This window comes from Mobula birostris, chromosome 2 (assembly GCF_030028105.1).
Source record: "Mobula birostris isolate sMobBir1 chromosome 2, sMobBir1.hap1, whole genome shotgun sequence".
Taxonomy (NCBI): Eukaryota; Metazoa; Chordata; class Chondrichthyes; order Myliobatiformes; family Myliobatidae; genus Mobula; species Mobula birostris.
This window is the reverse complement of record NC_092371.1, coordinates 111,741,468-111,767,484: the sequence shown is the minus strand read 5'-3', so window position 1 is coordinate 111,767,484 and position 26,017 is coordinate 111,741,468. Positions and strand designations below refer to the sequence as shown.

Sequence of the window (26,017 nt, the reverse complement as noted above, 5' to 3'; positions counted from 1 at the left end):
TTAGAGAGATGCACCTTTAAAACTTATGATAACAGATGCAAAATTACATCACTATTTGTTCTATCAATTGGAAGCTGAAGTCCATCTGACGTGATGGATGGAAGCAGATGGTTGGTTGGCAAGTATTTGAAAAGAGACCAATGCACATGTCTATCTTGAATGTAAAAAAACACAGACGCAAGAACTTGCTCATTAAACTTACTGTGCCAGCAACAAATGGAAATCCTACTTGTCCTGGCCAAAGACGAGGTGATTGAGAGTTTTCCTTTTTCATCTCATTCTGCAAAATAATAGATTCCTTATTAAATTCCAAGGGCACAGGTGAATTATTGGTTACAGGACATCTTACAGGTGGTTCTTATGTAGCATTTTGTGGTACTAACTAATCTCTTGACAAGTCACTTGCACTTTGATGAATTACATGCAGCCTTCTGGAAGCCAAATCTTAGAGCATAGTTAGTAACAAGGAAAGTCCAATTATAATTAAAACCCATAACATGGAGGGAAAAAAAAAATCAACATATGCAAACTCCCACATACAGCAGTGCATTACAAAAAAAAACTTTGAATGACTTGTAAATCATGAACTAATTAACTGCAGTTAACCAGTTATTAACTGTCATATAATCACACCTTCACAATGCCTTTTCTTCTCTTCACTTTTTCCTTTTTTGCAGAAGAGGATCCTATAAGTATTCCATTTATTTCAATTTCAGTTTGAAGCTATGAAAGAGACAGAAGCATTTTAAAAAAATGTAAGCTTCCTAAAAGAAGTGCATTTTTCCTCTGTTGTACAATGCTTTCAAATATAACCTGCAGATTAGTTTGTTACATAAAAATTTCCCCAAAATTACAAAAGCAATTATTTTCAAAACTAAGAACTTGACAGAAAGCATGTTAAATTATATAACCTAATTAATGCAGCATTGCCTAATCCCAAAGTAAATAAATCTGCTTCAGAAGCAAATCTTCAATTGAACTTCTGATTTGTACTATGGTGTTACTACAGGTGTCCCCCGCTTTTCGAACGTTCGCTTTAAGAAACCTCGCTGTTACGAAAGACCTACATTAGTTATCGGTTTTCGCTAATAGAAGGTGTTTCCACTATTACGAAAAAAGGCAGCGCGCAAAAAAAGCAATGTGCAATAAAGGGCTGCGCCCCGAGCAGCCAAGCTCCTTCACCGGAACTGCATTCTAGCCGGCTTTGCTTAATCACGTGCCTGTGAGCAGCCATTAGCAAGATGAGTTCTACGGTATCCGAAAAGCCTAAAAGAGCTCGTAAGGATGTTACACTTAGCGTAAAACTAGACATAATTAAGCGTTTCGATCGTGGTGAACGAAGTAAGGACAAAGTGAGTTTGGCTTGTGGAAGTTGACGAAGATGATGTTGAAGAGGTTTAGGCATCCCATAACCAAGAACTGATAGATGAAGAGCTGATGCAATTGGAAGAGGAAAGGATAACAATCAAAACTGAATGCAGTAGCGAAAGGACAGAAAGTGAAGTCGTCCAGGAACTGAACGTGAAGCAACTGCATGAGATGATAGAAAAATGCGTGAGGATAAGCAGTCAAGTATACTGTTGTTTTACAAGCCTTCCACATCAGCCACAGCAGACGATGAACTTCAACCTTCGACATCGAGGCAGGCAGACATGGAAGAAGATGATCTGCCTCCCTGATAGAAACAGATGACGATGAGATGACACCCCAGTGTCCCACCACCCCAACCCCCGGGCCGCGGACTGATACATTGCCGCGGAGAATGCAGTGGTAGCCGGGACGCACCCAACACATCTTTAAGAAAAAAGCCGAAATAAATAAGCTAATTAATTAGGTGCCATCCGGTACGTAAACGTCGACCCAGATCAGAGGCGGTTGCCGATTGCGTCACCTCTGATCTGGGCCGACATTTACGTGCCGGGTGGCGCCCAATTAATTAGCTTGTTTATTTCGGCTTTTTTCTTAAAGATGTGCTGGGTGCATCCCGGCTACAGCTACATCACTGCATGCTTCGCAGATCGGTATCGGTTTGCTGCCCAGAGGGTGGGGACCACTGCAGCACCCCAAACTCCGACGATTCAGTCTAACACACCATCAACAGTGTGCTCGGTGCTGTCTTCCCAATTCCGGTAAGTGATACTACACTGTACATACATTATTTCTAATTTATATAGGCTGTGTATTTTTATGTGTTATTTGGTATGACTTGGCAGCTTCATAGCTTAAAGGTTACTGGAGAGAGTGTTTCTGCCGAGAGAGCTTGTGTGAGATTTTCGCTATGGAGAACAGTGCAGCAATGATTGTAGAAAAGTATTTCTACTTTATATAGGCTGTGTATTTATCATATCATTCCTGCTTTTACTATATATTACTGTTATTTTAGGTTTTATGTGTTATTTGGCATGATTTGGTAGGTTATTTTTTGGGTCTGCGAACGCTTACAAATTTTTTCCATATAAATAAATGGTAATTGCTTCTTCACTTTACGACATTCCGGCTTACGAACCATTTCATAGGAATGCTCTACCTTTGGACGGCAGGGGAAACCTGTACTTAAGTTTTGACATATTATAGTTTAAACATTTAACACCGTGGATATCAATTCAAACATACAGCCATCCCATGACAAAGACTTTGAGAGTAAAAATGTAATACAACAAATCTTCATTGCCAAAATAAAAACCAAATTATAGTTGCCTATTCAGTTGTATATCAAAGATCTTGGGGCACTGTGAAATTGTCCATTTTTCTAGCAACACTTTTCCCAAAATATCATCAGTAGAACACAGAACATTACAACATAAGAACATTCCCTTTGGGCCAGAATATTGCAGCAAACTAATTAATCTAATTAAAGCCAACTCTTTCTGCACTTCCCTGATAATGCTCCCCAACTCCTTCTACACTACAATGACGACTGCATTGTTGCTGTTTCATCCAACCATGCTGAGCTCATCAATTTCATTAACTTTGCCTCTAACTTCCACCCTGCTCTTAAATACTTTTGTATAGTACTGTACCTGTCCTGTACTCTGTACAGATCATCTTTAAGCAACCTCCATACATCACATATAGGTTTACCAATCATCTCTCCCTAGGTTTTGCTCAATACTCTTGTGATTTCCCCTCCCCCAATGTTATACTTTTGCAAGAGGTTCATTCTTACCCTTTTTCATAGTTACCTTAAAACTCAAGGAATTGTGATCACCATTTCCAAAATGCTCCCCTGCTGAATCATCAGTCATCTGGCTGGCTCATTTTTTAGTATGAGGTCCCTCTTCCAGATAGACTGCACACATCCACATTTGAAGAAACACTCCTGGCTGCATCAAAAACATTCTATTCCATCTTCACTTCCTGTGCAGAGGTCTCAGTCTATATTAAGGAAGTCTAAGTCACCCACTACGACAATTCTACTATTTTTGCACCTTTCTCAAATCTGCCTGTACACCTGTTTCTCAAATGCCTGAAAGCTAATGGGAAGGTCTGTAGTACAAGGGGTGAATGATAAGTTTGTGGCCTAAGATAGAAGAAGTCGATTTTAGAAAACCTAGCACATTTATTTTTCCTACATTTACACACTTAGTCCAGCGGTCATGGAGCACACGGATCCCTTCTTTATAGAAGTTGGGGTCTTGGACCTCCAGAAAGTGGTCCACAGCAGGGGTGATTGTTAAGTTTGTGGCCTAAGGTAGAAGGAGATGAGTTATTACCTTCAAACTTTCTGCATTTTCATTCAAAGAGTTGAACTGCACATGCATGTAACGAGAGCTGTATAACTCATCTCCTTCTACCTTAGGCCATGAACTTATCGATCACCCCTGCTGTGGACCACCTGTAGGTCCAAGACGCTCTCGTTACATGCTCCACAACCGCTGGACTAAGTGTGTACATGTAGGAGGGGACTATGTTGAAAAATAAACGTGCTAGGTTTTCTAAAATTGACTCCTTCTACCTTAGGCCACGAACTTATCAATTACTCCTCGTATAATCCTAGAGTGATAGCACCTTATTTTAAATTTTGAGTTCTACCCATATAGAATCAATGGATAAAACCTCTATTATGTCCCCTCTGTGTATAGCTGTGATATTGTCTGATTAGTAGTGTAACTCCTTCCCCTTCTATCTTTGGAAACCCTGGAACATTAAATAGCCAACATTGTGTCTCTCCCAACCAAGTCTCCAATGTATCTGTATCAGAGTGATATCTTCTTTGGTGCAGATGAAATTTCTTCAACCCTGTTTCCTTAATTTAACCTCAATTGTTTCTACAATTCCCAGCTTTTGCAGTTGGTGCACAAGCAGAGACAGCTTGTAGGGAGTTTGAGAGGAAGGAAAGGCAGATGATAGAGAAAAGATGCACTCAGCCTGGTGGTTTGAGATGTGTCTATTTTAATGCAAGGAGAATCATAAAGAAAGCGGATGAACTTAGATTGTGAATCAATATGTGGAACTATAATGTTGTGGCCATTACAGAGACTTGGATTTCTCAGGGAGAGGAATGGCTGCTGAGTGTGCTGGGCTTTAGATGTTTCAAAAAGGACAGTGAGGGAGGCAAAAAGAGGTGGGGCGTGGCATTGCTAATCAGGGATACTATTACGACTGCAGAAAAGGAGGAAGTCATGGAGGGATTATCTACTGAGTCTGTATGGGTAGAAGTCAAAAACAGGAAGGGGGCAATAATCCTACTGGGTGATTTTTTATAGACCCCCCCACCAATAGTAACAGAGACATTAAGGAGCAAATCAGGAGACAGATTCTGGAATGGTGCAATAATAAGGTTGTTGTGATGGGTGATTTTAACTTTCCTAGTATTGACTGGCATCTCCTTACAGCAAGGGGTTTGGATGGGGTAGTGTTTGTTAGGTGTGCTCAGGAAGGTTTCCTGATGCAATACGTAGCTAAGCCAATTAGAGGACAGGCTGTATTTGATCTGGTATTGGGAAATGAACCTGGTCAGGTGGCAGATCACTTGGTGGGAGAGCATTTTGGAGGTAATGATAACAACTCTATCTCCTCTACCATAGCGCTGGAGAGGGATAGGAGCAGACAATTTGGGAAAACATTTAATTGGTGTAGGAGGAAATATGATGCTATTAGGCAGAAACTTGGGAGCTTAAACTGGAAACAGATGTTCTCAGGTAGATGCACCGCAGGAATGTGGCAAGGGTTCAGGGAATATTTGCATGGCATTCTGCACAGGTAACATTGAGGCAATGTTAGGACAAAAGAACCATGCTATACAAAGGATGCAGAAAATCTAGTTAAGAAGGAAAGCTTACGAAAGGTTAAAAAAAAACTAAGTACCGTTAGAGCTCTAGAAAATTACAAGAGTGCCAGGAAGGTGCTCAGGAAGGAAATTTGGAGAGCTAAAAGGGGGCATTCGGCCTTGGCAAGCAGGATTAAGGAAAACCCCAAAGCATTCTACAAGTATATGAAGAGCAAGAGGATGAGCCATGTGAGAATAGGACCAATAAGGTGCAATAGTGGAAACGTGCCCATGGAGTTGGAGGAGGCATCAGAGGTAGTTAATGAATACTTTGCTTCAGTATTCACCAGCGAAAAGGACCTTGGCAATTGTCAGGATGACTTACAATGGACTGAAATGCTTGAACATATAGACATTAAGAAAGATGATGTGCTGGAGCTTTTGAAAAGCATTAAGTTAGATAAGTCGCAGGACCTTACAAGATATACCCCAGGCTACTGTGGGAAGTGAGGGAGGAGATTACTGAGTCTCTAGCAACGTTCTTTGCATCATCAATAGGGATGGAAGAAGTACCAGAGGATTGGAGGGTTGCAAATGTTGTTCCCTTGTTCAAAAAAGGTAGGAAGGTAGCCCAGGAAATTATAGACCAGAGAGTCTTACTTCAATAGTGGGCAAGTTGTTAGAGAAGATCCTGAGAGGCAGGAATTATGAGCATTTGGACAGACATAATCTGATTACGGATAGTCAGCATGGCTTTGTCAAGGGCAGGTTTGTCTTACAAGCCTGATTGAATTCCTTGAGGCTGTAATAAAACACATTGATGAAGGTAGAGCAGTGGATGTAGTATATATGAATTTCAGTGAGGCATTTGATAAGGTTCCCCATGCAAGGCTCATTCAGGATGTAAGGAGGCAAGGGATCCAAGGAGACCTTGCTTTGTGGATCAAAAATTAGCTTGCCCACAGAAGGCAAAGGTAGTTGTAGATGGTTCGTATTCTGCATGGAGGTCGAGGACCAGTGGTGTTCCGCAGTTCCGCTGTTCTAGGACACCTCCTCTTTGTGATTTTTATAAATGACCTGGATGAGGAAGTAGAAGGGTGGGTAGTAAGTTTGCTGATGACACAAAAGTTGAGAGTGTTGTGGATAGTCTGGAGAATTGTCAGAGGTTACAGTGTGACATTGATAGGATGCAGAACTGGACTGAGAAGTGGCAGATGGAGTTCAACCCAGGTGCGTGTTAAGTGGTTCATTTTGGTGAGTCAAATTTAAAGACAGGATATAAAATTAATGATAATACTGTTGATAGTGTGGAGGATCTGAGAGATCTTGGGGTTCATGTCCATTGGACACTCAAAGCTGCTGCGCAGGTTGACAATGTTGTTAAGAAGGTGTATGGTGTGTTGGTCTTATCAACCGTGGGTTTGAGTTCAAGAGCCATGAGGTAATGTTACAGCTATACAAGACCTTTGACCCCACTTGGAGTACCGTGTTAAGGTCTGGTCACCTCATTACAGGAAGGATGTGGATACTATAGAGATAGTGCAGAGATTTACAAGGATGGTGCCTGGATTGGAGAGCATGCCTTATGAGAATAGGTTGGGTGAACTTGGCCTTTTCTCCTTGGAGCGACAGAGGATGAGAGGTGACCTGACAGGTGTACAAGATGATGAGAGGCATTGATCGTGTTGATAGCCAAAGGCTTTTTCCCAGGGCTGAAATGGCTAGCGTGAGGGGTTATAATTTTAAGGTGCTTGGAAGCAGACACAGCAGGGGGGATGACCCAGCTAAGTTTTTCACACAGAGAGTGGTGGGTGTGTGGAATGCACTGCCAGCGACAATAGAGTCTTTTAAGATAAGTACATGATGCTTAGAAAAGTAGAGGGTTATGCTGTAGGGAAATTCTAGGCAGTTTGTAGAGTAGGTTACGTGGTCAGCACAACATTGTGGGCCTGTAATATGCTGTAGATTTCTATGTTCTAACCAGCAGGGACCTTGGAAATGTGTCATCCTTTAATCTGTGGCAAACTTTATTCTGATGTCATGTCATGTTATATGGTTATAATTATTATATGTCTTCCCTTACCACCACCAGACTGTGGCTACTGGATGATTCTGAGATCAGCCTCTTATTTAAAAAAAAATTCTTGTTCATCCCTGATAAAAAGTGTGTACAATAACAATAAAATACAAAAGGAATCAAGGAACATAATGTTAAAGTTTGATAAAGTGAAGCACAATAAGTTATTTGAAATATTACAGAAAACTCTAAGTCAAGATTCGGAAGACTTCTGCCTAATCAGAAATCTGTACTGGGAACAAACTGCTGCTGTAAGAATAGATGGAGAAGTGAGTCAGTTTATGAAAATCAAAACAGGTGTTAGAAAAGGGTGTGTTTCCCTCTTGATTTATTTAATGTGTACAGTGAAACAATATTAGAAAAAATAAGAGATCTTGGGAATCAAAGTTGGCAGTGAAAATATCAATAATTTCAGATATGCAGATGACACTTAATTGCAAGTACAAAGAACTACAAAACTTAATTGATATAGTTGTTGAAGAAAATGAAAAAATGGGTCTATCTATCAATTGCAAAAAGACAATGTATGGTGATATCCAAAAAAGGAGAATCCTATCTACAGGCTAAAGAATAAACAGGGAAGACATAAAACAAGTACAGAACTTTTGCTACTTAGGAAGCTGGGTGACATCAGATGGCAGGTGCGACATGGACATCAAAAGAAGAATAGAGAAGGCAAAAGACACCTTTACGAGAATGAAGAGTATACTGACCAACACTAAACTAGGCATGACAACCCACCTCAGAGTACTGAAATGTGCAGAGTACAGAGTACTTATCCAGTTATGTTATATGGCTCAGAATGTTGGACAGTATCTAGTAACATGAGGAAACGAATTGAAGCAGCAGAGATGTTTTTGAGGAGGATGCAAAGAATATCATGGACGAAACAAATATCTAACGAGGATGTCATGAATAGAGCAAACACAAAAAGAGAAATAATGTATGAGATCATGAAAAGGCAACGCAACTTCATTGCACATGTGATTAGGAAAGAGGAGTTTGAATGTGCGATAATTATGGGAAAGACTGAAGGGACGAAAGCAAGAGGAAGACAAAGACAAATGATGTTGGAGACAGCAGCCAGAATCTGTGGGACCAGGTGTCGCACTTATGGCGGAAGGGCATTACCACCAATACGAGCGTTCATGGACGATCTCACCCTTTTGGGTCCCAGCACAGAGGCAGTGAAAAATGTACTATCTGGACTCGAGGACCTAATGGATTGAGGAAGAATGAAGTTCAAGACCAAGAAGTCAAGGAGCCTTGTTCTTAGGAGAGGAAAGCTGGTTGACTTTCATTTCACCCTTTGTGGAGAGGAGATTCCATCCATTCAGGACCAACCAGTTAAGAGCCTCGGGCGATGGTATACAAGGAGCTGAGAGACACCAAGACGGTTCAAGAGACAGGAGAACAGATCAGCAGAGGTCTGATGTCTGTTGACAAGTGTGGCTTGCCTGGAAAGTTTAAGTTGTGGTGCTTGCAGTACGGACTGATGCCACAGATAATGTGGCCACTAACTGTCTATGAAGTGGCAATGTTCCATGTTGAGGCAATGGAACGGAAAAACAACAAGTATGTGAAGAAGTGGCTTGGAGTACCTAGCAGCCTCACCAATGTTGCAATCCATACTAGCCAGACAAAGCTTACCATCCCAGTGCAATCCCTTGTTGAAGAGGTCAAGGTAGCCAAGGTAAGATCATTCTTGATGCTTCGAGACTCAAAAACAGGATGAGGTCCTACAAGGTGAATTTAGGGAGTTAGGAGATAAACTAAAAAGTAGGACCACAAAGGTAATAATCTCTGGATTACTACCAGTGCTACGTGCTAGTCAGAGTAGAAATAGGAAGATATTTCAGATGAATACGTGGCTTGAAAAATGGTGCAAGGGGGAGGGATTCAAATTTCTGGGGCATTGGAACCAGTTCTGGAGGAGGTGGGACCGGTACAAACAGGACGGTCTGCACCTGGGCTGGACTGGAACCAATGTCCTAGGGGGAGCATTTGCTACTGTTGTTCAGGAGGATTTAAGCTAATGTGGCAGGGGGATGGGAACAAGTGCAGAGAGACAGAGGGGTGTAAAGTGAAGGTAGAAGCAAAAAGTACTAAGGTGAAAAGTAGAAGTGGCAGGCCAGCAAATCCAGGCCAAAAATCAAAAAGGGCCACTTTTCAACATATTTGTATAAGGGCTAAGAGCGTTGTAAAAGCAAGCCTGAAGGCTTTGTGTGTCAATGCAAGGAGCATTCGTAACAAGGTGGATGAATTGAATGCGCAGATAATTATTAATGAATATGATATAGTTGGGATCACAGAGACATGGCACCAGGGTGACCAAGGGTGGGAGCTCAACATTCAGGGATATTCAATATTCAGGAGGGATAGAGATGAAATAAAAGGAGGTGGGATGGCGTTGCTGGTTAGAGAGGAGATTAATGCAATAGAAAGGAAGGACATTAGCCGGAAGGATGTGGAATCGATATGGGTAGAGCTGCATAACACTAAGGGGCAGAAGGTAGTGCTGACAAGGAAAATTAGGGATAGTATCAATTCCAAAGAAGAAACATACAAATTAGCCAGAAAAAGCGGCATACCTGAGGACTGGGAGAAATTCAGAGTCCAGCAGAGGAGGACAAAGGGCTTAATTAGGAAAGGGAAAAAAGATTATGAGAGAAAGCTGGCAAGGAACATAAAAACTGACTGTAAAAGCTTTTATAGATATGTGAAAAGAAAAAGGTTGGTTAAGACAAATGTAGGTCCCTTACAGTCAGAAACAGGTGAACTGATCATGGGGAACAAGGACATAGCAGACCAACTGAATAACTACTTTGGTTCTGTCTTCACTAAGGAGGACATAAATAATCTTCCGGAAATAGTAGGGGACAGAGGGTCTAGTGAGATGGAGGAACTGAGGGAAATGCATGTTAGTAGGGAAGTGGTGTTAGGTAAATTGAAGGGATTAAAGGCTGATAAATCCCCAGGTCCAGATGGTCTGCATCCCAGAGTGCTTAAGGAAGTAGCCCAAGAAATAGTGGATGCATTAGTGATAATTTTTCAAAACTCTTTAGATTCTGGATTAGTTCCTGAGGATTGGAGGGTGGCTAATGTAACCCCGCTTTTTAAAAAAGGAGAGAGAGAGAAACTAGGGAATTATAGACAGGTAAGCCTGATATTGGTGGTGGGGAAAATGCTAGAGTCAGCTATCAAAGATATGATAACAGCATATTTGGAAAGCGGTGAAATCATCGGACAAAGTCAGCATGGCTTTGTGAAAGGAAAATCACGTCTGACGAATCTCATAGAATTTTTTGAGGATGTAACTAGTAGGGTGGATAGGGGAGAACCAGTGGATGTGGTATATTTGGATTTTCAAAAGGCTTTTGACAAGGTCCCATACAGGAGATTAGTGTGCAAACTTAAAGCACACAGTATTGGGGGTATGGTACTGATGTGGATAGAGAATTGGTTGGCAGACAGGAAGCAAAGAGTGGGAATAAACGGGACCTTTTCAGAATGGCAGGCAGTGACTAGTGGGGTACCGCAAGGCTCAGTGCTGGGACCCCAGTTGTTTACAATATATATTAATGACTTAGACGAGGGAATTAAATGCAGCATCTCCAAGTTTGCGGATGACACGAAGCTGGGCGGCAGTGTTAGCTGTGAGGAGGATGCTAAGAGGATGCAGGGTGACTTGGATAGGTTAGGTGAGTGGGCAAATTCATGGCAGATGCAATTTAATGAGGATAAATGTGAGGTTATCCACTTTGGTGGCAAGAACAGGAAAACAGATTATTATCTGAATGGTGGCCGATTAGGAAAAGGGGAGGTGCAACGAGACCTGGGTGTCATTGTACACCAGTCATTGAAAGTGGGCATGCAGGTACAGCAGGTGGTGAAAAAGGCGAATGGTATGCTGGCATTCATAGCAAGAGGATTCGAGTACAGGAGCAGGGAGGTACTACTGCAGTTGTACAAGGCCTTGGTGAGACCACACCTGGAGTATTGTGTGCAGTTTTTGTCCCCTAATCTGAGGAAAGACATTCTTGCCATAGAGGGAGTACAAAGAAGGTTCACCAGATTGTTTCCTGGGATGGCAGGACTTTCATATGATGAAAGACTGGATCGACTAGGCTTATACTCTCTGGAATTTAGAAGATTGAAGGGGGGATCTTATTGAAACATATAAAATTCTAAAGGGATCGGACAGGCTAGATGTAGGAAGATTGTTCCCGACGTTGGGGAAGTCCAGAACGAGGGGTCACAGTTTGAGGATAAAGGGGCAGCCTTTTAGGACCGAGATGAGGGAAAACTTCACACAGAGAGTGGTGAATCTATGGAATTCTCTGCCACAGGAAACTGTTGAAGCCAGTTCATTGGCTATATTTAAGAGGGAGTTAGATATGGCCCTTGCGGCTAAAGGGATCAGGGGGTATGGAGAGAAGGCAAGTACAGGGTTCTGAGTTGGATGATCATCCATGATCATAGTGAATGGCGGTGCAGGCTTGAAGGGCCAAATGGTCTACTCCACCTATTTTCTATGTTTCTAAAAGACCCTGTCATCAAGAATACCCAGCCGGATGTGAGATCAGGCAGGAAGTGGTCAGCCCGTGTAGCAGTTGATGAGGCAGAGTCTAGATTGAAGCACAAGGAGACGGTTGGGGCTATCCAGCCAGGCCGCCAGGGACTTGGATGGACAACCCACAAGTGGTGGTCATCTTCTACAGGTAAGGAGCGCCGTGAGCTTGTAACACAAGAAATATGAGAGGTAGAAGAGGAGAAGAGGTTAACTAAATCAGCTGACCTGGCCAAACAAGGGGCTTGGACTTGGTGGGAAAGTGTTGAACAACGACATTTATCTTGGAATGTTCTGTGGCAGATGGAACCGCTCCGCATTTTTTTTCTTTGCGGAGCAGCGTACGATCTGCTCCCAACACCTGCCAACCTCAGCACCTGGTATGAAGATAAGACAGACAGGTGTGCTGCTTGTGGCGAGAAGGGAACACTTCAACATATTTTGAGTGCATGCAGAGTCAATCTTTCCAGCGGCATGTACACTTGGAGACATAACAACGTTCTCAAAGTTGTAACAGAAGCAGTTGAGCAGAGAGTACTGCAGCACAACTTATCTCATGCCCCATGCTGCACAGAACATCGCATATCAGTTGTGAAAGCAGGCTCCAAGTCAAGGGTGTACAGCGCAGGCTCACGATCAAGCATACTTTCTTCAGCCAATGATTGGTGTGTCAAGGCCAACCTGGACGGGAAAGGCAGTTTCCTGGAGCAAATAGCTTTCACCACATTGCGTCCAGATATAGTCGTATGGTCTGACACCAGTAGAGAAGTGGTTATTGGTGAACTCACAGTCCCCCGGGAAGACAACATCAATGAAGCCCATGAGCGCAAGTTAACCAAGTATGCAGAATTAAGATCAGAGTGCAGAGACAGAGGGTGTAAGGTCTCATGCTATCCATTCGAAGTAGGCTGCTGTGGGTTTATTGCGTTCACTTTCCAAAAGTGGCTGCGTGACCTTGGCTTCACTAGAAGAGAGATCAAGTCAACCAGCAGGGCTGCAGCTGAGGCAGCAGAGAAAGGATCAGCATGGGTGTGCACCAAGTACGTCCAGAGGGGCAGATAGTCAGACAGTGTATACATATCTTGCAAACCCTTCAGTAGTTGCATAGACACCTGAAGAGCAGACTATCTGTTGGATGGAAGTGACCAACAACTCTGATAGAGGCAGATGCCAAGTTTTTAAGCTCACCAGTGGGAGGTGGTGCTTCAGCACTGCTGGCCCACCACCTCGAGGGAGTCTTGATCATAAGCGGGCCGAAACTCCTGAAGACAGGTGGCAGATCAACTGATGATCCCACTGGTGATAGCACAGGACACTTACCATCTTAGTCCAAGTGTATTTTTAACTGGAAATGAATACCAATGAATTGATCCACTTGACCTGAAACAGGAGTGTGTGGGCCATGGCAGTCAAAGCTCAAACTGGGCACGGCATCTGATGATGATGATGAATGTTAAAGTGGTTCTCAGCTAAAAGATCAGCATGACCGTATTGATAGGAGAGCAGGCAAAAAAAAGTCCAAATGGACATGATTTTTTTTTACTTTGGATTTTTTTTTTTCCAAAGTGGTATTCTCTCTTCCACCGTACACCACCCACCCCCAATCTCAGATTTGTCATACAAGGAGATTCACTGAACTAAGTAGTTCCATTTTCACCAGACTACACTTCTCAGACCTAGAATACTCATTTGACTAATATTAAGAATACTTAATATATACCTGCCCTTCATCTCAATAAGAATTTCAAGGGCTCATGCAAGAAATAAATCATCCTCAGATTTCTTATGCACCATACGAAGGTCGCTTAATGAAGTCTGACAATTTCCCAATTCACATCTGTCATCATATTGCCAAAACCTATCGGATTATGCAGCAACATCCAACTTTACACTTGAAACCAGTGCTACACTATGACATGTTGTAGGAGTATGGTCAGTAGGGTGATGCAGGAAGAGTAACCATTTTTATTTAAACACATCCTTCACCAGATAAAGTACCCAAGCATCAGCAAATACATGCTCTCATATTTTTTGCAAGACTGACACAACACAAAAAGAATACTATTTGCTGTTCTTAAATACAAGTCATATGGCATGGACACCAGCCTTTGGGCCCATCATGTCTGCACCAACTACTCATTTACACTAATTCTATTTTTTGAAGTCTCCCCACATCCTCAACAACGACACCCAGATTCTATTACTCATCCAGCCGTCCGATTACCGTGCCCGATTAACCTAGCAATCCACACGTTTGAAATGTGGGAGGAAAATGGAGCGGACTTTACCACTTTTTAATATAACACTGTAAACGTCTGTTGACAAGAATAAATCTGCAAACAGACTATTACCAATTCATTGGTCTACAGTACCTTCAAAGCAACGTTTATAGCATTATAATTGGCTCACCTGAGCTGCCTTCTCTTGGATCAGCTTACGCTGATGTTCTTCTTCTTGAAATCTTTGCTGTAGTTCCTTTATTTTACTCTAAAAATGAAGCACATTTACACAAATCAGAATGCATTTTAATCCAGGGAAACATCAGGTTAGTTAAAAGACTGCCCTTTTTAAAAAAAAGATTATTTTAAAAATTAGAACAGATTGACCGTTCACATTCCTTGAGGACTGCATTATTGATATCACTTGAGTGCAGCATTCCTTGGCAGTGAACATAACTAAATAGAAACAACACAATCCAGATCATATTCTCTTCACTCCCAAAGCCTTTCAGAATCAGTTATTATAATGGTCAACTATCCACTACAAAATAAATTTCCATAGTTTAACAAATCCATTTATTGCCATAAAATTTCAAAGGAGCATTCTCCATTCTCATTGATAAAATTATCTCAGCGATAATTGAAAGTTACTTTCACAAGTTGCAAAGTCATTTAAGAGCAAGTAGTTTCTGGCTCCCTAATACAATATTTCAACAGAGCCTGATCACTCAAAAAAAACCCTTTTAGACAGTCATACATTATACAACTTTTAATTGTTGCTATTACCACTTGAGAAACCTCAGACCCTTCATGTTAATGAAACAGAGACAATACACTGCATGCTGGAACCTGCAGCAACACGCAAAATGCTGAAGGAACTTAGTGGGTCAGGCAGTATCTATGGAGGAAAATGAACAATCAATGTTTTGGGTCAAGACCCTTCCACTGGACTGAAAGATAGAAGCAAGACAGGCAATATAAAAAAGTACCACAAGAATTGGCAGTGATAGGTGGGTCCAGGAGTGGGGGTGACAAGGTTTGAGGAAGACTGTCAATGAAAAAGCCAAACTGAATTAGCTGTTGATGAAAGGAGGAAATAAAACAGAAACTATCTTTATAATAATCTATTAAATGGTGTACTTGTCTTGCTATATATTCATAGTTATTGTCCATTCTGCAAATATATTCCACAGAAGACCATGCAGAGATCTAAATTTTGTTCTGGCATGTTTCTTAGTTTGGGCAAATATATTTGTAAATTTGCATGATCTTACTTAATCCTTATATGGAGGTCACAGCTACAGAAAGCACCATACTGGATCTCCTATTGGCGAGCAGAGCAGGGCAGCTGACAGAAATATGTGTAGGGAAACACTTTTGATCTAGTGATCATGATTCCATTTGTTTCAAGATGGGACTGGTGCTCAGGTTGAGTTCTGGGTCGGCACGGTAGCGTAGTGGCTAGCTCAACGCTTTACAGCACCAGTGACCCAGACTCATTTCCTGCCACTGTTTGTGAGGAGTTTGTTATGTACTCTCCGTGACTGTGTGGGTTTCCTTCAGGTGCTCCTGTTTCCTCCCACAGTACAAAGACGTGCTGGCTGGTAGGTTAATTGGTTATTGTAAATTGTCCCGAGATTAGGCTGGGATTAAATTGGATGATCACTCGGCAGCATGGCTCGAAAGGTCAGAAGCGCCTGTTCCGCATTGCATCTCAATAAAATAAAAATAAATTCTAAATTAGAAAAAGGTCCATTTTGATGGCATCAGAAAGGATCTGATGGTATAGATTAGGATAGGTTGTTTTCTTGCAAAGGGATGCTTGGTAAGTGGGAGACCTTCAAAAGTCAAAAAATTGAGAGTTTGTATGCTCCTGTGAGACTAAATGGCAAGGCTAACAAGCTTAGGGAATCTTGGTTTTTGAGGGATATTGAGGATGTGGTTAAGAAGAATTAAGACGAAGGAGGTACATCACAGGTATAGGCAGCAAGGAACAAATGTGGCATTTGAATACAACAAATGCAAGAGAACAATAAAAAGGGAAATCAGAAGAGCTAAAAGAAGGCATGTAATTTCTCCAGCAGTTAAGGTGAAAGAGAATCCCAAGGGCTTTTACAGATATATTAAGAGCAAAAGGATATCAACAGGCAAAATTGTTCACTTGAAGAACAGCATGGTCATCTGTGCATGGGAGCTGAAAGAGATGGGGTAGATTTGAAATAAATTTTTTTTTGCATGTATATTTACTCAATAGACAGACCTAGTCTATAGAACTGAGGCAAAACAGTGGTGAGGTCACAAACTATATCCATATTATAGAAGTGCTTGATGTCGTGAGGAAAATTACAGTGGATAAAATCCCAGAACATGACAAGGTGTCCTCTTGGACCTCGTGGGAAGCTCGTACAGAAATGGCTGGGGTCTCAGCAGGTCATAAACACGAGAAATTCTGCAGATGCTGGAAATCCAAAGTAACTCTCACAAAATGCTGGAGGAATTCAGCAGGTTAGGCAGAACCTATTGAAATTAATAAACAATTTTTCGGGCTGAGACCCTTCTTCAGGACTGGTAGAGGTAGTTAAAACGTCTTGAGGAAGGACATCAAATATTGTTGAATTGTTCAAGAAAGGCTCCAACAAAATAGCTGGGAAATTACAGGCTGGTGAGCCCGACTTCAGTAGTGGATAAATTTTGGAAGATTAAAGGACAGGATATCTAAGTATTTGGATAGACAGGGCCTGATTTGGGATAGTCAACATCGTTTTGTGCGTAGTAGGTCATGTTTAACCAATCTTAGATTTTTTTTTAAATCAGGTTACTAAGAAAGTTGATGAAGGAAAGGCAATAAATGTTAACAAGACCTTTTACAAAGTCCCACATGGGAGGCTGGTCCAGTAGGTTCAGTCATTTGACATTCCAGATGAAGTAATGAATTGGATTCAGCATTGGCTTAGCGAGAGAAGGCAGACAGTAGTAGCTGATGGTTACCTCTCCGCTTTCGACTAGTGAGCCACAGGGATCAGTGCTGGGTCTGTTGCTGTTTGTCATCGGTATTAATGATTTGGATGATAATATGGTGAACTGGAATATCAAATTTGCAGATGATACAAACAATGGCTGTGTGTTGGACAGCTGGAATAATGGGCTAAAAAATGGCAGACGGAATTTCATTCAGACCAATGAGGTGTTGCATTTTGGGAGGACAAACCAGAGTAGGACTTAGACAGTGAATGCAAGGGCAGGAGGGATGTGGTAAAACAGAGGGATCTGGGAATGCAGATCCACAATTCACAATTGAAAGCAGCATCACACGTAGATAGGGTCATAAAGAGCTTTTGATACATTGCCCTTCATAAATCAGAGCTTTGAGTACAGAAGTTGGAATGTTACGTTGAAATTGTATAAGACTTTGGTGATAATTTGGAATATTGTGTGCAGTTCTGCTTACCTATCTACAGAAAAAGTATCAATAAGACAGAGTACAGGGAAAATTTACAAGGATGTTGCTGGGACTTGAGAAACTGAGTTATAGGGAAAGGTTGAAAAGGTTAGGACTTTATTCTGTGCAGCATAGGAGAACGAAGGGAGATTTGAGACAGGTATACAAAATTATGAGGGGTATAGATAAGGCAAATGCAAGCAGGCTTTTTCCATTGAGGTTGGGCGAGACTGGAACTAGAGGCCATGGGTTAAGGGTGAAAAGTGAAATATTTGAAGCGTACCTCAGGGGGAACAACTTCTCTCAGTATGGTGCATACGTAGAATGAGCTGACTGCAGAAGCGGTGGATGTGGGCACAATTGCAACATTTAAGAGACATTTAGATAAATACATGATTGAGAGGGGTAAGGAGAGCTATAGTCCAGGTGTGAGGTGATGGGACTAGGCAGAATAACAGTTTAGCAGAGACTAGATGGGCCAGCGGACTTGTTTCTGTGCTGTAGTACTCAATGATTCTATGATCTATGACTCTATGACTTTATTTAGAACATGATTGTTTTCAAAAGTGGAATAGGTGGGAAAAAAAAATTAGGAGGTTGCAATTGACTACAGGAGACCCTCCAAGAGAGCCCCTTTCAGAGCTTTGAAGAAGGATTTAACATTGTCATCCATCACATTTGACTCACAATCAGGAGCATCTCTGAGCATTGTTTACAGTTTGCCTTCCTAGAGAAGGGTTGACATCTTTAATAGTGATATGCAGCAATAGTAGCTTGGGCCATTAGAAGGTTAACTGTGCTCCACTACCAAAAAAACAGTCAGATCTACATGCTAAATTATGTAGGTTACCAAAAATCTTGCCACAAATCTTTTAAGTTTCCATCAGAGCAGGTGCTAAAGAATGGAAACCAGAAAATGTAATATTTTTTCCTAAGAGAGGCATAATAAATATTAAGCAACTAATACCGCGATGAGCAGATGTCACATTAACAAGTTGAAAACTTCAAGTTGATGGAGCCAGTGCAAATATGTTTAAGTCCTATTTGTTGACTAATCCAACCTGGAGAACAAAATATTGAGGCTTTTTAAGTTGATGGATTACCTGAAGCAGGAAGAGAAAATTGACTTAAAAAGGCAAAAAAAACCAATGATTATTCAGATTAAAGGAAAGTTACTTCATTGAACATAGAACATTACAGCACAGTACAGGCCCTTCAGCCCATGATTTCAAAATTTGCCTACATACACAAATATATACTTGTGGTCTTCTGCTGCTGTAGCCCATCCACTTCAAGGTTCGAAGTGTGTGCATTCAGAGATGCTCTTCTGCATACCACCGTTGGAACGCATGGTTATTTGAGTTGCTGTCGCCTTCCTGTCAGCTTAGACCAGTACGGCCATTCATCTCTGACCTCTCTCATTAACTAGGCATTTTCACCCACAGAACTGCTACTCACTAGATGTTTCTTGTATTTTTGCACCATCTGGCACCAACAATCAAAGTCACTTGGATCATATTTCTTCCCTATTCTGTTGTTTGGTCTGAAGAACAATTGAACCTCTTGACCATGTATGCATGCTTTTATGGATTGAGCTACTGTCCCATGATTGGCTGATTAGATATTTACATCAATGATGTGTATAGGTGTACCTAATAAAGTGGCCACTGAGTATATCTCTTCCTCTAACTTCCACTGGCTATTTATAAATGTTGTTGTACCTTATCAAGGTAAAAGCTATCAGTGTAGATCCAATTTGTTTTTCTTTACATAATACATACAAGTAGATTACAGAAGTTGTTCAAAGCAGTGCGAGATTAGAAAGCAGTTTTCCACTAGAAAACTAAAGCAAATGAAGTTTAAACAGGAAAATTCTACTGCATGATGAAATTCTATTCTTACCTCAATACATTGGATTAATCTTTACTGTGAAACTGTATAGTCATAACTGTTCTTTGATTAATTAGTACAAACGTTCGTAGATAGTATTTCATTTCCCACTTCTAAATGATATGAAGTCAATTTAAAGTATATGTACTTTGGTGTGAATTGTTTAATTTCAAATATTCAATCATATTGTGAGTAATAGCATCAAGGATAAAAGAGGAAGAAAGAAGAGGTCACCACTGTGATTCTTCCACAATATATTTTAGCATTTTATAACTTACTTCTGCTCTGGTTTGTGTTGCAGTAACTTTTAAACACTCCTGTTCTAGGATTTCCAGTTTTTCAAGCTTTGATTGCAGCTGTGCGTCATCCCAATGCCTATCCATCTGCAGTGAAGCCTGTAGGCAAAGATCAACCAGTTACTTCTTGATAATATTATGGAATAATGGGCCAGTACATCATACTTAAACATTGGTTTTCCACACAAAGTGCTAGTCTAAATAAATGTCTATTATGTAAAACCAGCTCAAGCTAGAGCAATATACAGGTCCTCTCCAGCTTATAAACTTCCATGTTATAGAAATGCATTTAGGAGATCAGTTTTATGGATTTGCTGGCTGCTGTGGGGCTGATGCCACAACGACAGTACCAAACTCAAGTTTAAACCCTGTTCTCCTGGAATCATGAGGGTGCAATACTAAAAGCTGCACCCTATGCTGCCCTTTCTACATCCATTCAGTAAGGACATCACAGGACCTCAAACAAGAGAAAATCTTCAGATGCTGGAAATCCAAGCAACACACACAAAATGCAGGAGCAACTCAGCAGCCCAGAATGTCGACTGTACTTTTTTTCCGTAGATACTGCCTGCCCTGCTGAGTTCCTCCAGCATTTTGTGTTTCACAGGACCTTAAATGGTTTAAATCAAGACCTTTCTCATTTTTTCTAAACTCCAGAAAATACAAACTTAACCTGTCCAGCTTTTCCTCATACTTTTATTGGGAACTAACTAGAGTTTCAAAAAGTTCAGGATGACTTGCGTGCTTTTGTATTTATCTTTATTATGAAACAAGATCCCATTGCTTTGATAATTTTTCTCCAGCATGTCTTCCAACATCAGAATGCAGATGTGAATACAAAGGCCTCTGTTCCTACAGCCTTTAGACTATTACATCCATATTGCCATTTTATATCCCATCCCTTTCGCATATTTCAACATATGAAATTCATCTGCCTTTTACCTGCTTCTCCTCTCTACCCATCTGTGTTCCGCTAAAGTTCATTACCACGTTCGTCATTACTGCAAATTTAGATGTTTCTAATGTTCAGGTCAAATATAGAACTTGGTGAAGCTCCCAACGCTCTACTGTTCAGACAAATTTTATTACTTAGAGGAATAAATTAGGGAGATGCTGTCAAAGAGCAACTTTAGATCATTTTGCAGATGACACTGGAAATGGAAATTGGTGATGTTTGCAGCATGTCCAACTCAAGATTAGATAGACAAGGGTTTAAAAGACTTCAAAGTTGCAAGGGGAAAATAAAACTTTCACTTTTATGCCCTTTCATGACTGCTTCTCCTTTCAAGTTTACGTATGAACCAGGTTTTCATCCACTGGATTCTTGTATCACTTTGCTCAACTAGTCCCTGAAATTCTATTTACCTTAACCCTGAATATACTCCGATACTGAACAGTCAGTGCAATCTGGAAGGGAAATTCTGAAGATCAACAAGACTTTACAAAAAGAAATTTCTCCTCTTCTCTAAGCAGCTAACACATGATGATACCATACTCTCTAGTTCCAGAATCCCCAACACAGACAACAGTCTGATAAAAATCTTTTTCAAGCAAAACAGGCAAAAGCAGGTTCCCACACCATCAGAAGCTCAGCTGTAGTAAGAATCTTTTTATTTAATTCTCCAGTGAACCATCAATGTATTTTAATAATTGGACAATACCGAATAACAGTTTTCATTTCTATTAGGAAGTATTTCCCTATGTCAAATACAACTTCAGCCACAAACTTAATATTGGGGGTCCATATACAAAGTATTCACCTGACATTGAAAGGGCAACTCTATGGAAAAAATGATAAAAACTTAATCCTATAAAAGGTGGCTTTCTAAAAAAATCAAAAATAATTAAATCTTCTAAATTCAGTTAAATTAGTAATAATAGAAGCGAAAATGTACCTCTCCAAGTTCCCAGCATTAGACAACTTTCAAATAATTGGATATGTACAGTTGCATTATAATATACAGCTGTTTTCAGCTAGCTTCTGGGTAGTCATAAATTCAGATTATTAGCATTGGTTGATGCTTTAAAATTTCAGGTAAAGCTCTGGAATATAGCTATGCCTGAAAGAATACTTGATGACACATGTTGCTAAATGGCCAAGCCAATTGTTGGCCTTTAATATCTCAACTCAAGCTGCTTCATGCCATATTTTATAATAACAAAGTAATTCTAGATGTTAAAGATGTGAATTATTGCAATTAGTTCAAAATTATTTGTCCAGGAATGTTTATGACCCAGTAAAACATCTGTGCATTTAATCTGCAATGAAATCAATAACCAACAAGTGTATTCCTTAACACCTCTCTGCAGTTCTTTAAAGGGATATGGCTCCATTTCTCCACGGAAGGTGTCCCAGATTTCTCGCACATAAATTAAACAAAAGAAAAAATTGACATAATTACCTGCTTTTCCAATAACATATTCTTCTCTATTTCTGCATGTTCCACCATAGTCCTCATATACTCTAATTGCTTCTCCAGCAGTGAGCAGCGACTTTCAACAGCTCCCAGCTGAATGGTGAGTTCTGAATAAAGAATGACAATTAGGCCTAAACCAGAATCCATGATCAATCCAACTACAATTTGAGAGGGAGAAGGAAAAATCAGAAGTGTCAGTGTTACAGTTGAACAAAGGGGACTATGGAGCCATGAGGGAGGAGCTGGCCAAAGTTGACTGGAAAGATACCTTAGCAGGGATGACAGTGGAACAACAATGGCAGGTATTTCTGGGAATAATACAGAAGGTGCAGGATCAGTTCATTCCAAAGAGGAAGAAAGATTCTAAGGGGAGTAAGGGGCGACCATGCCTGACAAGGGAAGTCAAGGATAGTATAAAAATAAAAGAGAAGTGTAACATAGCAAAGATGAGCGGGAAGCCAGAGGATTGGGAAACTTTTAAAGGGCAACAGAGGATAACTAAAAAGGCAATATGGGGAGAAAAGATGAGATACTAAGGCAAGCTAGCCAAGAATATAAAGGAGGATAGTAAAAGCTTCTTTAGGTGTGTGAAGAGGAAAAAATCAGTTAAGACCAAAGTTGGGCCCTTGAAGACAGAAACGGGTGTATTTATTGTGGGGAACAAGGAAATGGCAGATGAGTTGAACAGGTACTTTGGATCTGTCTTCACTAGGGAAGACACAAACAATCTTCCAGATGTAATAGTGGCTGAAGGATCTAAGGTAACGGAGGAACTGAAGGAGATTCACATCAGACAGAAAATGGTGTTGGAGAGACTGATGGGACTGAAGGCTGATAAGTCCCAGGGCCTGATGGTTGCACCCCAGGGTACTTAAGGAGGTGGCTCTAGAAATCGTGGATGCATTGGTAATTATTTTTCAATGTTCTATAGATTCAGGATCAGTTCCTGAGGACTGGAGGGTAGCTAATGTTATCCCACTTTTTAAGAAAAGAGGGAGAGAGAAAACAGGGAACTATAGACCAGTTAGCCTGACATCAGTGGTGGGGAAGATGCTGGAGTCAATTATAAAGGATGAAATAGCGGCACATTTGGATAGCAGTAACAGGATCGGTCCGAGTCAGCATGAATTTACGAAGGGGAAATCATGCTTGACTAATCTTCTGGAATTTTTTGAGGATGTAACTATGAAAATGGACAAGGGAGAGCCAGTGGATGTAGTGTACCTGGACTTTCAGAAAGCCTTTGATAATGTCCCACATAGGAGATTAGTGGGCAAAATTAGAGCACATGGTATTGGGGGTAGGGTACTGTACTGACATGGATCATAAATTGGTTGGCATACAGGAAACAAAGAGTAGGGATTAACGGGTCCCTTTCAGAATGGCAGGCGGTGACTAGTGGGGTACCGCAAGGCTCAGTGCTGGGACCGCAGCTATTTACAATATACATTGTAATGATTTAGATGAAGGGATTAAAAGTAACATTAGCAAATTCGCAGATGATACAAAGCTGGGTGGCAGTGTGAAATGTGCAGAGGATGTTGAGATAATGCGGGATGACTTGGACAGGTTAGGTGAGTGGACAGATGCATGGCAGATGCATTTAATGTGGATAAATGTGAGGTTATCCACAGGAAGGCAGATTACTACTTGAATGGTGTCAAATTAGGAAAAGGGGAAATTCAATGAGATCTTGGTGTCCTTGTTCATCAGTCACTGAAAGTAAGCATGCAGGTACAGCAAGCAGTGAAGAAAGCTAATGGCATGTTGGCCTTCATAACAAGGGAAGTTGAGCATAGGAGCAAAGAGGTCCTTCTGCAGTTGTACAGGGCCCTGGTGAGACCATACCCGGAGCATTATGTACAGTTTTGGTCTCCAAATTTGAGGAAGGACATTCTTGCTAGTGAGAGAGTGCAGCAGAAGTTCACGAGGTTAATTCCCAGGGTGGCAGGTCTGTCATATGTTGAAAGATTGGAGCGACTGGGCTTGTATACACTGGAATTTAGAAGGATGAGAGGGGATCTGATTGAAACATAAGATTATTAAGGGACTGGACATGCCAGAGGCAGGAAACACGTTCCTGATATTGGGGGAGTCCAGAACCAGAGGCCACAATTTGAGAATAAGGGGTAGGCCATTTAGAATGGAGTTGAGGAAAACCTTTTTCACCCAGAGAGTTGTGGATCTGTGGAATGCTCTGCCTCAGAAGGCAGTGGAGGCCAATCCTCTAGATACTTTCAAGAAAGAGTTAGATAGAGCTCTTAATGATAGCGGAGTCAAGGGATGGGGGAGAAGGCAGGAACGGGGTACTGATTGTGGATATCAGCCACGATCACAGTGAATGGTGGTGCTGGCTCGAAGGGCCGAATGGCCTACTCCTGCACCTATTGTCTATTTTGTATAAAGAATAAAAAATAAAAAATATTCTACCAATGCTGAACAGCTGAAATAAAAAGCTGAAATTTGCACTCTAACCAACCAATCTGAAATTGCAGCGCTCCATTCACTAAGGACCAACCCAGATGTCATCATCAGAACTGCAGCAAGAATGATTCTGTTGTAATCTCACAAACTGACTTCTATCTCACAGGTTAGATATAATCTCTCAGATACCTTCTCATACCATCCTTTGGATGACCTAATTCTGCTTCTGTCTTATGGTCTTATTAGCCAGGGCATGAAAGGTTATGGGGAGAAGGCAGGAGAGCGGGGTTGACAGGGATATGGATCTGCCATGATGAAATGGCAGAGCAGACTCTATGGGCCAAGTGGCCTAATTCTGGTTCTATAGTTTATGGTTTTATGACAATCCCATCACTGAGCTACAGACTATTCTATTCTCCCATTTCCTCTGTCTCAGTCATATCTTGTCCAACCATGAGATTTCCAATATAGGTGGTTCTATAATGTCTTTCTCCCTCCTTAACTTTGGCTTTTCATCCATCATTGTTAACAAAGCCCTTGATTGCATTTAATCCATTACTGCATCTCTGCTATTATTCCATATCCTTTGGGACAGATCAAAGACCTCTTACTGCACAGGCTTCAACATTCAACAGATCATTCTCTGGAATTTCTGTCACCTTCAAAAATCTCCTCTTTTCCTTCCCTCTCAGTATTTCACTGTTCATTTCATAATCCGTGATCCACTCTTCCATTCCCACCAACTGTTCTTTCTTACAACATTTTTCTTTGCAAATGCAGGCAATGTAACACATCTCCTTTCATATCTTCTCTACCTACCATTCAGGAACCAAAATTATTGCACTAGGTGAAGCAATTCACTTGGACTACTTCCAATCTAGTGTGCCGCATCTACTGCTTATAATGTGAATTAGAAATAGATCAGGTGACTAACTTGTGGAGTACCTGCATTCAGTCGATTGGGGGGGGGGGGCTTGCTTCCCATTTTAATTCTCCATCCCACTCTGATCTATTGGTCTGTTGCCTCCTGTACTGTTACAATAAATCCCAATACAAGCTTGAAGAATAGTCTCCGATCTTCCATCTGGGAATGCTACAAAATTTACTGGAGCTGATATTGAATTTGAATTTGACAACTTCAGATAGCTGATATTTCTCTGCCCGTATCAGTCATCTATTGTGAAACTGGCTCAACTTTACCCCCACTCACCCCCCCCCCAACATCTGCTTTTGCTTTTCTGGCAGTGGAGCACTCGACTTGACTTGCTATTCATGCCTTCCTGCACTGCATTTTACAACTTCTATATTTTTTGCAACACACACAGAAGTTGCTGGTGAACGCAGCAGGCCAGGCAGCATCTATAGGAAGCGGTACAGTGGATTTCCTCGTGCTTGCGGTTCTATATTTTTTGTCTAGGTTCTTTTATCTATGTTATCACTCTCTAACTGCTCCTATTCACCCATTAACCTATTTAC

General features: G+C 41.1%; 1 protein-coding gene across 4 annotated transcripts in view; it reads right to left on the bottom strand.

The window, feature by feature from the left end:
• cep57l1 (centrosomal protein 57, like 1) overlaps window positions 1–26,017 on the bottom strand; it is a 75,074-nt gene that overhangs the window by 15,666 nt on the left and 33,391 nt on the right. For all 4 annotated transcript variants that reach the window (XM_072246196.1, XM_072246222.1, XM_072246204.1 and 1 more), the window contains 5 exons: window positions 22,103–22,224; window positions 19,683–19,799; window positions 14,266–14,343; window positions 634–723; window positions 203–280 (listed from right to left, as the gene is read on the bottom strand). In XM_072246196.1, coding sequence (XP_072102297.1) covers window positions 203–280; window positions 634–723; window positions 14,266–14,343; window positions 19,683–19,799; window positions 22,103–22,224 — 485 coding nt within the window. The remainder of the gene's footprint in view (window positions 1–202; window positions 281–633; window positions 724–14,265; window positions 14,344–19,682; window positions 19,800–22,102; window positions 22,225–26,017) is intronic.